Source organism: Phaethon aethereus, assembly GCF_964289735.1.
Source record: "Phaethon aethereus genome assembly, chromosome: 1".
In the NCBI taxonomy this organism is placed as follows: Eukaryota; Metazoa; Chordata; class Aves; order Phaethontiformes; family Phaethontidae; genus Phaethon; species Phaethon aethereus.
Genome location: NC_138575.1, coordinates 222,019,376 through 222,033,303, shown reverse-complemented (window position 1 = coordinate 222,033,303; position 13,928 = coordinate 222,019,376). Strand labels below are relative to the sequence as shown.

Here is a 13,928-nt window from a genome sequence, read left to right as displayed (position 1 = left end):
CCCAGATCAAGACAGCAGGGACAGCCATGTATCCCCAGAGGTCAAGACAGGGAGATGGCCTTCCCTGCTCCCGTTCCCTGTGTGCACCAACCTCCAGGTGAGGACGGATACTGGCACGCGGAGCTGGCTCTGCTCCCAGGCCAGCTGGTCCCACGCCCTTGGTGCATCACCAGAGTCAAGCAATTCTAGCAGCTCTGAAGTTAATAATAACTCTGGACATGATCACATCAGGCTTGCTCATCCCTACATCTTCTCCATGTAGCAGGTTTTTTTTTTTAAACCTCTATTCTAAGTTCAGCATAAAAGCTATTTGGGGGCTGCTGAGAGGTATCTGCCTTCCCTGGTGTAGGGACCTTGTGGAGATGACATCTCCCTCCACTCCCACATCATCAACAGAGAGGTTCCCCAGGGAGGTGACTCAGAAAATATCTTTGAGAAGGCAAAAATTGGGGACTCTCCCTCCCATGCAGCAGTTTCAGAGCAGCCCTTGCTTTGATTCTCAGAAGGTTTCATCGGAACCTCGATGAAGCTTGCTGGGGTTTTATACACCAACCATTAAACAACAATAAAACAGCAATAACAGAAGGATCATTTACCAGATGTTATCACCCCCCTTGTCTGCATTCTCTCCTGCAAAATGTTCTGGCTGCAGCATTTTGCTCGGGTACCACCTCTGCTGCCCTGCCCGTGGTGGCACAGGTCTCTCCAGTGGCAGAGGAAAGCTCACCCTGCTTGGGTGCAAGGCATGAGGAGCAGCAGAGGGTGAAGAGCCAGCGCTCTGCCCCAGCCCAGGCTTGGGAAGCTTTGGAGGGTGGTTGCCTTCTGGGTTGTTCATGACCTTGATTCATGGCGCTGGAGATGCTCCTGCGGGAAATACCACGTTGCCAGCTCTGCTGAGTGACACTGCTGCAAGAGCCTTCCCCACCCAGCTGGGAACCCTCTGTCCAACACCACCTCCTACCCCACCGGTTTTTGCTATGCGTGGACAAGGGTGACGGCTCTCAAGGGCCCAGGAGACTAGTCAGGGCTTTCCCGCCTGACGGCTGCCACCGTGCTCTCCTCAAGACTTCATAAATCGGATCTCTTGGTGCAATGTGGGCTGAAGGACAAAGACATTGGCCAGGGACAGTGCGGGAAGGTCAGGGAGAGACTTGGAGGAAGCTTGGAGACATCACCATGGATGGGGAGAGGCAGGAAAGTTCTCCAGGCGTGGATAGTGCACAGCCCCAGCCTTGCCATTCACATCTTGCAGACTGAAGGCAAAAAGGTCCAAGCTCACCGCACCTCCGGCTGGTGTTGGCTGCTCCAAGCACAACTCCACAAGACCTGCCCGTGTGGGGCGGCAGGGCAGCTTCTCCATCCCACACCCACCCAGAGTGGTGCTGCAACCACCTGGTGACCGACCCAGGTCCCCAGCCACCCTTTTGGGGCCTGAAGGAGTTGGCATTGCTGGGCTGACTCCTGCCCACAACCGTGCAAGTCCAACACCTTCTCTTTCCACCTGCGCATATCACAGAATCACAGAATCACTAAGATTGGAAACGACCTTCAAGATCAAGTCCAACCATTAATCCAGCGCCACCATGTCACCTTTCATCACACCTTTCTCCCAAGTTGCTTCTTGGGGCAGAGCTCCCCAATAGTATCCTCAAAACCACCCTGTTGCCCTTCTGAAGCCCCGTCTTCCTTGCGATGCCACCAAGGACAGAGTGTCCAGGGCCACAGCACCACTGGCAGGTCCCTCCCTGTGCCACCTTGCAACGTGGGACGGCACCTGGGGTGGCTTCACAGACCGCTCTGCCGGGACACATTTTGCATCACCTTCGTTCCACCAACTTATCCTCGGGGCGAAACTCTGTCCTTGCTGGGCTTCAGTCTGCGAGTCTCCTAAAACGCACCTTAAGCCAGCAGGCCACTGTGGTTCGTGAAAGAACATGGGGTTCATTCGTCTCCCCGGGTTTTTGCTGGGGTTTCAGTTAGCAGCGCCAAGCCGGAGCCCTTGATGCTTTACAGCTCTTCACTAATGCGCTGGTGCTTCCCAAAGCAAACTATTTCTGGCCGTGCCACAGAAGGGAAGGTGGAAGGTCCCCATGGCAAGTTATTTATAATCCTGCTGATGGCTGGCTTCTGCTTTCCCCCCGAGCATCGCTTCTGCAGGCAGGAGGCAGGAGTTTTTAAACACTGCAATTAGCTCTGTTGTCAGTCCTCGCTCAGAAATCATCATCAAACCTCCCTTAGGAAGAATTGGCCATAAACCTCATCCACTGAGCCCGGGTTGATGACAGGTGAGCTGCGGGACGCTACGCTCATCGTCCCTCCCAAATTCAAGGTAGCCGCAAATACCATAAAAATCCTGTTGCCCAGGGGAGATGAGGAACAAAGTCTGAGCTATCGTTTAGGGTCCCCGGGGACCACGGGACACTCAGGTCTCGTGCTTTCCTTTGCAGAGATCTTACATCAGGCTCTCCCTGTCTCCGAGGAGGCCACATTTGCCCGGTCCCCATCCAGAGCAGGAGTGTTACTGGTGAGGGTCACCTCAGGTCACCTTCTGGAAGAGGGAGTCTCGGCATGGCCGTGGCAGCTGCATATATTTTACGCTGCCTTTCTTTTCCCTTTAGACTCAGGAGATCTTATGCCGCAAACCAGGTCCTACCACTGCGTTTCAGCAGCTGGAAGACAGAAATACCCGGAGGAGTCAGGGTGCAGAGACCTTCCCAGTTCATTGCACCCCAGTTTGGGACTGGCCACCAACTTGCTGGGTGGGAGGAGCCCCTGGAGCCTTTTCTATGGACCCCCACTAAGCTCCGCTGGACCTGGTCTGCCCCTGGAGCTGACCCAGGCAGGACACGACGTCCCCATCCGTGCTGTGGGATGCAGCATGGGGCAGATAGATAGGGAAATGTTTTCACAGGTCTGTACCACTCCAAGGACACCAAATTTGGGCGGCCACCACCGAGCACCCCCAAGGAAGCCCAGCTGGGACTATGCAACACCTTCACCCCCGGCTTATGCTAAACCCCAGCCCGTGACCCAGCAGACGCAGAAGCTGCAGGAGCCCCTGTGCCCCCCTCTCCCCTTTTTGTCCTCCATGGTTATTTTTTAATTCCCCATAGCAGGAAGGAAAAGGATTCACAACAGCCCCCAGCCCATCTGCGCTCATGGCTCCAAGCACTAATTTCCACAACCCCAGGTGGGGAGGTCCATCTTCACCATCACCGTCATCATCATCACAGCCCCGTGAGGGCCCGGACCAACCTCCTCCATGCCATCCCCCATCCTGCAGGGATGGAGAGGGAAGCCCCCAGGAGCAGGCTGCTTGAAGTGGGTGCCCCCATAGCAATTTCCCCCGGTGACAGCGCTGTCCCCAAGGATCCTCGTCCCTCTGTCCTGCCCTCACCGTGCCCACGGGAGGAGCTTTGAGGTCATCCCTGCTGACATCGAAACCAGGACTTCACAGCTCCATGCTCAGGGTGCCTGGGAGCCACAGTGCTGTGCTTTAATTAAATATTCTCGAGGTGCTGTATGCTCTCACAGGTGAGCGTGTCGTTTGTCACCTCTCCAGCCTGAAGGGCTCTGGACGGGGACTTCGGAGCCCTTCGCCTAATCACCCATCCCGCAGCAGCCAGAAAGTGTCGGGCAGATAATTAAACAGCATTGCTCTTACTGGGAATCGGTGATGGACGGAGATGGCTCTCCGCTGCAGCCCAGCAATCCTATTCGTTAGGTATGTTAATGGCCTATGGCGCTTTATTAAACATATGCACTCTCGCCAATACAGACTGGCCCTGGTCTTGGTGATGGGTGGGAGGGATCCAGTAGATAAAATGCACATGGAATTTTACCGGGACTCTTTTTCCTCTGCTTTTGGCAGCTCGAATACACAAATGGGAGCCGTTTGTCCCAATTAAGAAATCCTCCTCAACACAGAGGTAGATTAAGACTAACTGGACCCAAACCACACCTCCAACAACCTTCCCCTCCACTGCTGCTCCTCTCCAGGTTGGCATGCAGCATCCTACATGGGGCATCCCCAACCCCTGTCCAGGTCCTGCTACAGCCCGTCTCATGAGGGGTGGATGGAGATGGGCAGCCCAATCCTCCAGCCAAGGTCCCACCTTGGTGTTTCCACAGAATCATAGAATCTTTGGGTGAGAAGGGACATTTTAAGGTCATCTAGTCCAACCCCCTGCCATGAGCAGCGACATCCCCAACTCGAGCAGGGTGCTCAGAGCCCCGTCCAGCCTGACCTGGGATGTTTCCAGGGATGGGGCATCCACCACCTCTCTGGGCAACCTGGGCCAGGGTTTCACCACCCTCATTCTCAAAAATTTCTTCCTTCTATCTATCTCATCTAAATCTCCCCTCTTTGAGTTTAAAGCCATTACCCCTTGTCCCATCACAACAGGCCCAGCTAAAAAGTCTGTCTCCATCTTTCCTATAGGCCTCCTTTAAGTCCTGGCCGGCTGCAAGAAGGTCTCCTGGGAGCCTCCTCTTCTTCCACCTCCAGCACGCACTGCATCCTCCCACCGGCTGGGGGGCTGCACGGCATGGGGAGATGTAAACCTTACCCCAAACATGGGGCAGCAGAAGCACCAGCAAAGCAGTTTACTCCAGGACACATAGCTCCTTGGTCCCCAAACCCTCCGGCTCCCTACAGCTCTTTTCAGCAGGTGGAGAATTTGCTCCTTGGGAGGGTCAGCGTGTGCAGGCAGAGGAGCACCGCAAGGCAAAAACGCTGATGCAAGCAAATCCAGCATGCCATCGGGAGGAAGACACTGCCCTCCGGACTATTTTTGGCTTGTTTTTCTTAACTACGGAGCCACTGATCTATGATATTGTTGCTGCTGTGACTAAGGGCTCTGCAGTTGGAATCGCATCAAGCCGGAGTTGGAGAGAGGGTTGTTGAGCGGGTCTCGGGGGACCGGTAATGGGAGAGAGCCCTTCACCTCCTGTTTACACTTTAATGCCCATCCAGGTTATTCATTATTTATTGCTAATGTATTTATAGAGCATTACTAGCACGCATGGTGCTTTGCAGACATTTGGGGAAAGGGTCCTCTCTCCTTCGGATACCGCGGTATAAATAGAGCGGTTAAACACAAGACGGGCTCTGCTGACCCGCTGCCTTTGTACCCGAGCCCTGACGAGCTGGAGGGGCCATCTCTCCCCTCCTGGGTCTCGTGGCTTTTCCGTGGGTGATTTTTTTCCCTGCTGTGTGGCGTTTGCTCCGTGGATCTGCTGGATCCTGGATGCACAGCAAAGCCAAGCCTGGCTCTGGGCACCCAAAGCACCCGCTCCCTGACGCCCATTAATCTGCGCCCTCGTTCGCAGCCCGGGGGCTGCAACACAACGAAGCGAGCTGGCCGTCGCAATCCAGTGCTGCAGGGTTTCGTTTATTTGGGGTGAAAAACCACCCTGATGACTCCAGGTCCCATGACCAGGAGGTCCTGATTCACTACCTTCACTTGCCTCCTGCCTCTCCCTCCGCAACCCATCAGGAATCATCTCCACAACCCAATTCATAACCAACGATGACCACAACCGGCCCCAGCAGACCTGCCCACCCGCAGCTGCATTTGCAAGCCCGTAACGTCTAAATGCAAAATCTTTGATACCACCTTAAAATATGCACCAGTTAGCTCAGCGGCTCCGATTCCACACGGCTCCCTGGATGCCGACGCATCAATTAGCAGAAGCGCGGTGGGCTGGCACCCTGCGGGATGGGTGCTGGCTGCGCTACCAAAACGACCCTCACCATCCTCTAACCCAGCGGCGTACGGGATCTGGGTGCTACCAGCTGGGACATACGGACACGGGGGCTGTGGAGCAAGAAAAGGGGGTGGCATGAAGCAACGTGGCCAGTGGTGGGTCTCTGCCGGCGACCGCCGAGCCCGGGGATGAGCTCGTGCCTGCAGCAGTAACCACGGCCAGCCACAGCCCACCCGGACGTGCCGTCCCCGCCTTGTTTTGCCTGCCCATCCTGGCCTGCCTTTTATTTCCCACTTCTTATCTGCCCGTGCTGAGCAGACGAGACAGGGGAAGGTGGTTTCTGGCAGGTTGTGGGGAAACACGACCATGGGACCAGGGAGTCCCAGCCTGACCTCCGGCCCCAGTGCCCATCGCGTCTGTGCACCATCCCTGGAGCAAGAGACAAAATCTGGGACTTACTCCCCCATTCTCCTGCGTCCTGGGGACTGTCCCACGTTGGGCTAAAAGCAGATTTTTACAAAAACTTCTGCAATCCCAAGAGAGTGCAAGCAAGGGAGGGAGGGAAGTCACCTGGGACGAAGCAAAATCTGAAACAGGACCTCTCGCTGCAGTGCCAAACCCCTTGCTGGTACAGGTGGGAGGATTTTTCTAGGTGAAAGAAGTGTCGTTTCCAACAGCTTCACGTGGCAAATGTCAAAAGAAAATATTCCAGCATTTTTCCACGGCTCATCCCGCAGAGAGATGAGCAGTTCCAGTGTCACAGGTGTGAATTTTAAAGGGATGCTGCACTCGGCTGCCGCCGGCATTTGCTGAGCAAAGGTTAATAGCAGCAATTTACAGATTACAGGATTTCTTAGCAGCGAAAGGGCTGCTCTCACCCTGCCCCAAAGCACATGGCCGGGGCAGAAAACCACCACTTGAAGGGAACCTTCAGGAACAGAAAAAAAAAACCCAGAACAGAGCCAGAAGGAGAAACAGAAACACCCCATCCGAGAGGGCAGAGGAGGCAGAGAGCCGCCGCACGCGATGCGCTCCGTTCTGCTCCTTCCCTCTCCGTCCCGACACATCTCACGATGATGTCACAACCGGCATGTCAGCTCTTCCCCACCGCCGATGCCCCGGGAGGCACGAGGCTGGGCACGAGCATCCCCCCGCAAAAGCAATTCAGCCTTTGCGCCTGCAGAGCACGACCTCAAAATGTGCCCGGGAGAAGCGCAGAGGCCAGAAAATGAATTTTTTTTTTTTTAAATCATCTATTATGTCTCCAGCTCTTCCCTTCTAACCATGCCTGTGTGGCGGGGGAGACGAAGCGGCGTGGGTTTAGTGCTGTTAAATGCCAGTTTAAGGCTGGCGAGCACCGGAAGCGTCTCTGCGCCATCCACGGTCTCCCGCTCCGCTGCCCCGGCACTTCTCCAGCGTGGAAACGCAGGCAGGGCAACGCTGGGGCCGTGGGGTGCTCTACACCCAAAGCTGCGGTTTTCACGCTGCCCCCAAAACACAAGGAAAATGTGAGCAAAAATACGTGGATGATTACAGATCCCGAGAGCCCCGGGTGATGTGGCGAGGAGGAGGAGAGCCTTCAGCCTTGCTTTGCAGCAGTGGGAAATGAGGAGGGATGGAAGGGGAAGGAACGACGTCCTCACCACGAGAAGGAGCCAGCCGAAGCATTTAATGCCTTTTCATTCCAGCCTTCGCTAAGAAGCCGTCTGCAATCAGCCAACAAGAGCAGCACCAGTGGCAAAGAAACCAGGGTGGGACACGGTGGGAGAGGAGCTGGGAAGCCCAAAGGGCTTCAGCTCCTAACCGGAGCCATGCTTGCACGCCCCCGGGCTGCAAAACCCAAAATAACGTGGGCCGTCATGGAAGAGGGGGAAGGAGAAGCAATATGGCAGAGCCGATGTCTTTACACCAGTTACTGAAGACACGGCACAAGTAATCAATTCTCTTTGGAAGCCTCCAGAAGATAACGAGGCGATGAGTAATGCTCTGTATTGAATTGTAGGAACAAATTGCATCAGCCCAACCTAATCTCATCCTGCGACGTGGCGATGGACTCCCGGCGCGGGGGCGATGCAGATCTCCTTGCCTTTAACAGCAAGAAGTCTTCGATGCTGCTTCAGATGCAGAAGGGTGGTTTGGGGGAGATGGTGTAGCTTCTACCCAAAACCAACCCAAGTCCAACAGGGGCTCGAAGGGGAGCGTGCGTTTGAGGGGCTCCAGGACCTAGTGTGACCGTTAACAACTGGGAATGAAGACCATCAACCTGGTGGTCGATGCCAAGGTGCCAGGGCTGAGACCGAAAACTGGTAAAAGAGGTGGAAAACTGATCTGGGGCCATCCAGCAAGGACACAGGGATGTTGCTAGAGAGGAGGCAAACACGCAGGACCAATGGCAAGGGGAGACCATAAATCCAAAAGTCACCCATCCTTTTGGGGATGGAGGAAGATGGGGATGTCCTTCTGCTCCTTGGGGTGCCTGGAGGCTCAGTGTGGGGCTCTGCACTTCAGGAAAGCTATGTCCCAACTGGAGAGAGGCCAGAAAACAGTGTCTGCGAAGAGAAAGAGGGAAAAAATTGTCTTCCACTCCTGCATCTGAAAGGACAGAGGTCCTCAGCTGGTTTTGGGCTGGACCAGGCTGAAACGAGGACCAGAGATGCTACAAGGTGAAAAGGAGGAGCAGAAGGAGAGCAAGGTGCAGGGGAGGAACAGTGGCAGATGCTGGCACAGTCCCAGCTCCCCGAAGGCTCACAGCTGAGATGACGGCTGCATCCAGCTCCCACCCTGGGGCTTCGTCACCGCCCGCCCAGGCCCCCCACCAGCCGTCCCTGGGGAAGCCCAGGACGTTTGCAGCAGGCGAGGAGGGCACCGCCGTCCCTCCAGGCAAGAGCCCCCACGTCCCCAAAGCCACCCTGCCGCAGTACGGCACCGGCGCGCATCCCCCTCCACGCCCTGGAGCATCTCCACCCTTCAGAGTCAACGGGTTCAGCTCCCTCTCAGCTTCAGAGAGCCTCGTGCTCTCCCTTAACCTCTAACGTCACTCACCAACCGCGTTTTATGGCTTTTGGGGAGGGAGCGGAGGCGCCCTGCCTTGGCCTCCGATTTTACGGCGGACGCTGCTGCTCCGAGGAGACACGGAGAAGGACTAAACAGGATTTTTGCAGCTCGGCAGATGAGGGCTTGCCAGGACCTCCATGCAAGGCGGTGGACCTGGCCCGCCGACCGCCTTGTGGCCCTATTGATTCACCAAATATAGCAACTAAATGTGATAAATGGGCCCCAAAGTGCTATTTTGGGGGAGAGGAGGCCCTACCCATGAGTGCTACAACGCTGACTCAGCATGACCCGCTGTGCTTACCTGGCTCTCCCCTCTCCCCCTCCTTCGGTGTGAGAGTGGATGCTGCCCCACGCTTAAATATTTGATGGCACGCAATTATTTGACATATTCCCAAATCTATTCTTCTCCCCCTGCCCCTCTCACCAGCTCCTTCGCTTTCTCCGGCTGCTGTTAAACACTGTCACTTTAAATACAGAGTTTGCCCAATTTCTAGGGGCTCAGTAAAGGGTGGCCGGGAGCAGCTCAAGCCACCCAGACACACCAGCATGCAAAATTTACCTGGTCCCTGCAAAAATTCAGGAGAGCTTCAGGGAGAGGGAATCCCAAGGAGGGAGGGAAATCCTTTGGGAAAAAAGGGCAGGATGAGAGAGGAGGGCAGGGAGGAGGAGGAAAATCAAGATCCACGAGAAAATGTGCCCAGGATCGAGATTATTTAATGCGACCCCCAGCTCAGGCCCGCAGAGGTCTTTAGGCACCCAAAGGGGCTCCAGCACCCAAATCCTGCTGCCAACCGTGCTGCTACATCTGGCTCCGAACACAGCCCCGGCTGTGCATCGCTCCAGCATCCAAAAAACCCATGCCCACCCCAGCGCCGTCCCCCATGGCCAGGGGCTTGTATCCCCCATGGCCAGGGGCTTGTGACCCCCAGGGCCTGTGCCCCCCCGCTCCGGGCAGCCCCCCGGGACAGCGGCGAGACCAAAGCAGGCTTTGCAGCAGAGGTAATATCTTTTATTAGTCCAGTGGATACGATAAAGAGAAAATAAAGCCGGGAGCGCAACAACGGGTCAGCGCTGCGTGCCCAACGCCGGTCGGGTTTTTTTCCAAGCCGGTCTAATAAAAGCGATGACCTCTCCGTCCCTCAGCATCGCCTCTCCCGCGCGATGGACCCCGCAGCTGCCCGCAAAGCCGGGGAGGAGACGGGGACCCAGGAGGGACGATGCGGCTGAGTACCGAGAAGCAAAAGCAGTGGTAACTTGGAGGCAGCGGTGACAACAACCCTGCCTGCGCCCCTCTCCCGGCTCAGGGGTGCTGCGGGGGGTCCGGCTTGTGGGGCAGGCTGGGGAATGGGGAGCAGGGGAGCCCCCAAATCCTCCCTGGGCTGGAGGGGGGCCGAGACAGCCCCAAATCCTCCCCAGGCTGGAAAGGAACGGTGACAGCCCTCATCCCCTCCCCAGGGTTGGGGTGGGGGGGACCGCAGCAGCCCCCAGCTCTCCCCGTGCTGGGAAGGGACCGGGACAACCGCCAAATCCCCTCCGGGGAGGGGGGTGACCGGGACAGCGCTTAACCCCTCCCGGGCTCGATGGGGACCGCGACATCCCCTGACCCCTCCCCGGGCTGGAAGGGGACCTGGACACCCCCCAAATCCTCCCCGGGCTCGATGGGGACCGCGACATCCCCTAACCCCTCCCCGGGCTGGAAGGGGACCGCGTCAGCCCCCCCACCCCGCAGCGGCGTGGCCACGGGGCGGGGGGAGCCGGCGCTTGCGAGCGGTGCCGAGCCGAGCTTAACCGAGCCGATCCGAGCTTAACCGAGCCGAGCTTAACGTAGCCGAGCCGTGCCAAATGAGCTTAACCGAGCCGAGCCGAGCCAAATCGAGTTTAACCGAGCCGAGCAGAGCCAAGTCGAGTTTAACCGAGCCGAGTTGAACCAAGCCGAGTTTAACGTAGCCGAACCGTGCCAAGTCGAGTTTAACCGAGACGAGCTTAACCGAGACGAGCCGTGCCAAGCCGATCTGAACCGAGCCGAGCCGCGCCGCGCACCCCCCCGCCCCCGACGGCAGCTGCCCGCGGCGCGCCTCCGCCCAGCCCGCAGCTCCAGGCAGCCCCAACCCGTCCCCCTTCCTCCTCCTCCTCCTCCTCTTTCCCTCCTCCCACCCCCCCGCCCCAGCCCGATTTGGGCAGCGCGCGGCCGGCGCTGCCAGCAGAGCCGCCGTGTGCGGGCGCGGCGCCGGAGGCAGCTCAGCCCCGGGGGGGGCTGAAGGGAGGCAGGTCCGTGTCCCCCCACACCCCACCCCCATCACCCACTCCCCCACCCCCCACCCCCACCCCACAGCCCTGTATGCCCGGGCAGCGAGCATGGCCCGCAGGCAGGCGCGGGCAGCGGGCAGCGCGCGCTGGCTGCCCTGGCTGGGCTTCGCCTTGCTGCCGCTGGCCGTGCCCCCCGCCGCCGCCCCCGGGGGCTGCCCGTCCGCCTGCTACTGCGTGGCCACCCCGGAGCTGGTGCAGTGCCGGTACGAGAGGCTGGAGGAACCGCCGAGGGAGCTGCCGGCCACCGTGCACAACCTCAGCATCGCCGGCAGCAACCTGAGCGTGCTGCACCGCGCTGCCTTCGCTGCCCGCCCGCTGCCAGACCTCCGCCTGCTCCGCCTGCGCCACGATAACATCCAGATCATCGAGGACATGGCTCTGCAAGGGCTGCCCGCTCTGCGTACCCTCGACTTGAGCCACAACCCGCTGCTCTCGGTGGCCGCCGGCGCCTTCGCCGGCGTGCCGCTGCTGCGTACGCTGCAGCTGAACCAGGCGCTGCTGGCCGCCTCCTTGGAGGAGCAGCTGGCCCTGGCCCTGCGCAACCTCAGCTTGCGGCGGTTGGAGCTGGCGGGCAACGCGCTACGGGCGCTGCCGGCCACCCTGTTGCCCGCCGGCCTGGAGGAGCTGGACCTGCGTAACAACTCGCTGCAGCGGCTGGCGGCCGCCGAGCTGCGGAGCCTGGAAGCGCCGGGGTTGCGGGGCCTGCGGCTCATGTTGGGGGCCAACCCGCTGAGTTGCGACTGCGCCCTGCGCCCCTTCCTCACCTGGCTGCGTACCGCCGCCGCCCGCGTGCCTGACGCTCACAGCCTGTGCTGCGTCGGGCCGCCGCCGCTACGCGGGGCCACCCTGCTGCGCCTGCGGCCCGAGGGGCTGGCGTGCACGGCCGCTGAGGGCGGCGAGCCCGGTCGGCTGGAGACGGCCTCTTATGTCTTCTTTGGCATCGTGTTGGCCCTCATTGGCATCGTCTTCCTCATGGTGCTCTACCTGAACCGCCGCGGCATCAAGCGTTGGCTCCACAACCTCCGCGAGGCTTGTCGTGACCAGATGGAGGGCTACCACTACCGCTACGAGCAGGATGCTGATCCCCGCCGAGGCAGCACCCCCGGCCTTTGACGGCACCCTCGGCATCCCACCCTCGCCGCTCCGGCATCCCCAGCACCCGTCCCGCCATGCCGCCCCTTGACGCCTCCGCTCCCGGCATCCACCTCGCCCCGGCCCAGTCCCCATCCCTTTGCCATGGCACTGCCGAAAATAAGTTTCTGAGGACGAGTCGGCCTTGGGGATGGGTGCTGGGGTGCATCAGAGTGGGGTGCACCCTCCCCAGAGGGCTCCAGACCGTGCCCCAGTTGACCGTGGCGCTGATTCCCACAGGGGACCGGGCTGGATCTGTTCCCCCCATCCCAGCGCCTGCGGGCAGGGGGAAGCGCATCCGGATCGTCCCTGCGGGATGCTGGCACACGCAGCCCCAACGCTCCCGGGAAGATTATGAGCTGCTTCCCATGCCTCCTCTCCAGCGGCAGGTTTCTTCGGCGGACTGCGGGATGCCATGCTGCCGGCCGGGCTCGGCACCGCACGCACGTGAGTGTTTGCTTGGCACATCCCGGGAAGCAGCGGGCAATATCTGAAACTGTCCTCCTGGACGTTCCTGGAGCCTGGACTTGACTTTGACCATGTACAGCTCTCTTTCCTATTAGATTTCTATTTGACAGATGCAAAACTTAGCTTGATTTCTTGTTTTTTTTCTTTTTTTTCTTTGCTTCAAACACAAAGGAAAACACACCGTCTAGCCGCTCCCCCTGAGAAGAGACGTGCTTTTCCAAGCCCGTTTATCCATTTGGTTTTGTTCGACGACATTTCCAGCTCTTTCCAGGCACAAAACGATGCAGCTGTGTAGGAAACGCCTCCGCCGGCTGCGTGCATGTTCCCCAGGGCACGCGGGGGCAGCCCTTTTCTGACTCTAAAATATATGCTAGACTAGGCTGTCTCAGCACTTTGTAATTTAAAACGAGCGAAGCAAAAGCTCTCGACCTAGTTCGCCCACCCGTGTTTGCTTTAGAACCGTGCCTGTTACTATATCCTAGAGCAAATATATTGAAAGCTGCATCCACTCTATCGTCTATTTTCTATAAAGCTGCTTGCAGCGATTGGCGAATATCCCCTGGCTGAGGCGATGTTGTGGCGGTCGCGTTGCCGGAGGAAGGCAGCTGGGGGCTCCTCTAGTTTTGCTGGTGCTCAGAAACTTCTTTTCCCGGGCTGGTTTGGTGGCCAGGGATGCAGAGAGGTTTTGCTTGTGCACAGAGCTCAGGCTCTGCCGGTCCTGATCCTTCCCTGGTAGCGGGGCAGGGACCCGGGAACATTATTCAGGTGATGGGTTTCTAAAGCCGTTTTTGGCTCCTGGGTGTTTTGGTGCCTAATTTATGAGACACCCAAGCGCTGAGCATCTACAGATGCGGGGAGAGGCAGCGCGGGGCGGCGACTCGCGGCATTTGCCGAAATGAAGCTGTAGCTCTTGCAATGTGGCACTTTAAAATGCTGAATTTCAGCACCGGGCTGCAAATCCGCCTGTTGCATTTCGGTGTGTCTCTGTTTGCCTTCCTCCGTCCCGAGAGGCTGATACGGGCGAGCCGGGCAGGGGTGAGGACGGGAGCTGCATCCTCGCCTGTGCCGGGACCGGCGCCGGTGTTTGCCGGGTGCTTTGGGATCCTTGATGCGGGGAGCAGCAGGTACCCGGCGTGGTGAGTTTGTAAACAAGAGTTTCGTGGGGTTTATGGTCCCCCAAGCCTGCGTGTGCTCAGCTCGGGTGCCGGGCAGAAAGCTCTGCCGGGGGAGAGGACGGTTATTTCCCTCCCAGGCGTGCC

General features: G+C 58.5%; 1 protein-coding gene across 1 annotated transcript; it reads left to right on the top strand.

Annotated features, from left to right (window-relative positions):
* Positions 1-11,118: 11,118 nt before the first annotated feature.
* TPBGL (trophoblast glycoprotein like) lies at positions 11,119-13,239 on the top strand (the record flags this gene model as incomplete). The annotated part of the gene is made up of 1 exon (XM_082002989.1): positions 11,119-13,239. One exon carries the CDS (start codon positions 11,119-11,121, stop codon positions 12,181-12,183), a length of 1,065 nt encoding a protein of 354 aa, XP_081859115.1. The 3' UTR covers positions 12,184-13,239.
* Positions 13,240-13,928: the final 689 nt, after the last annotated feature.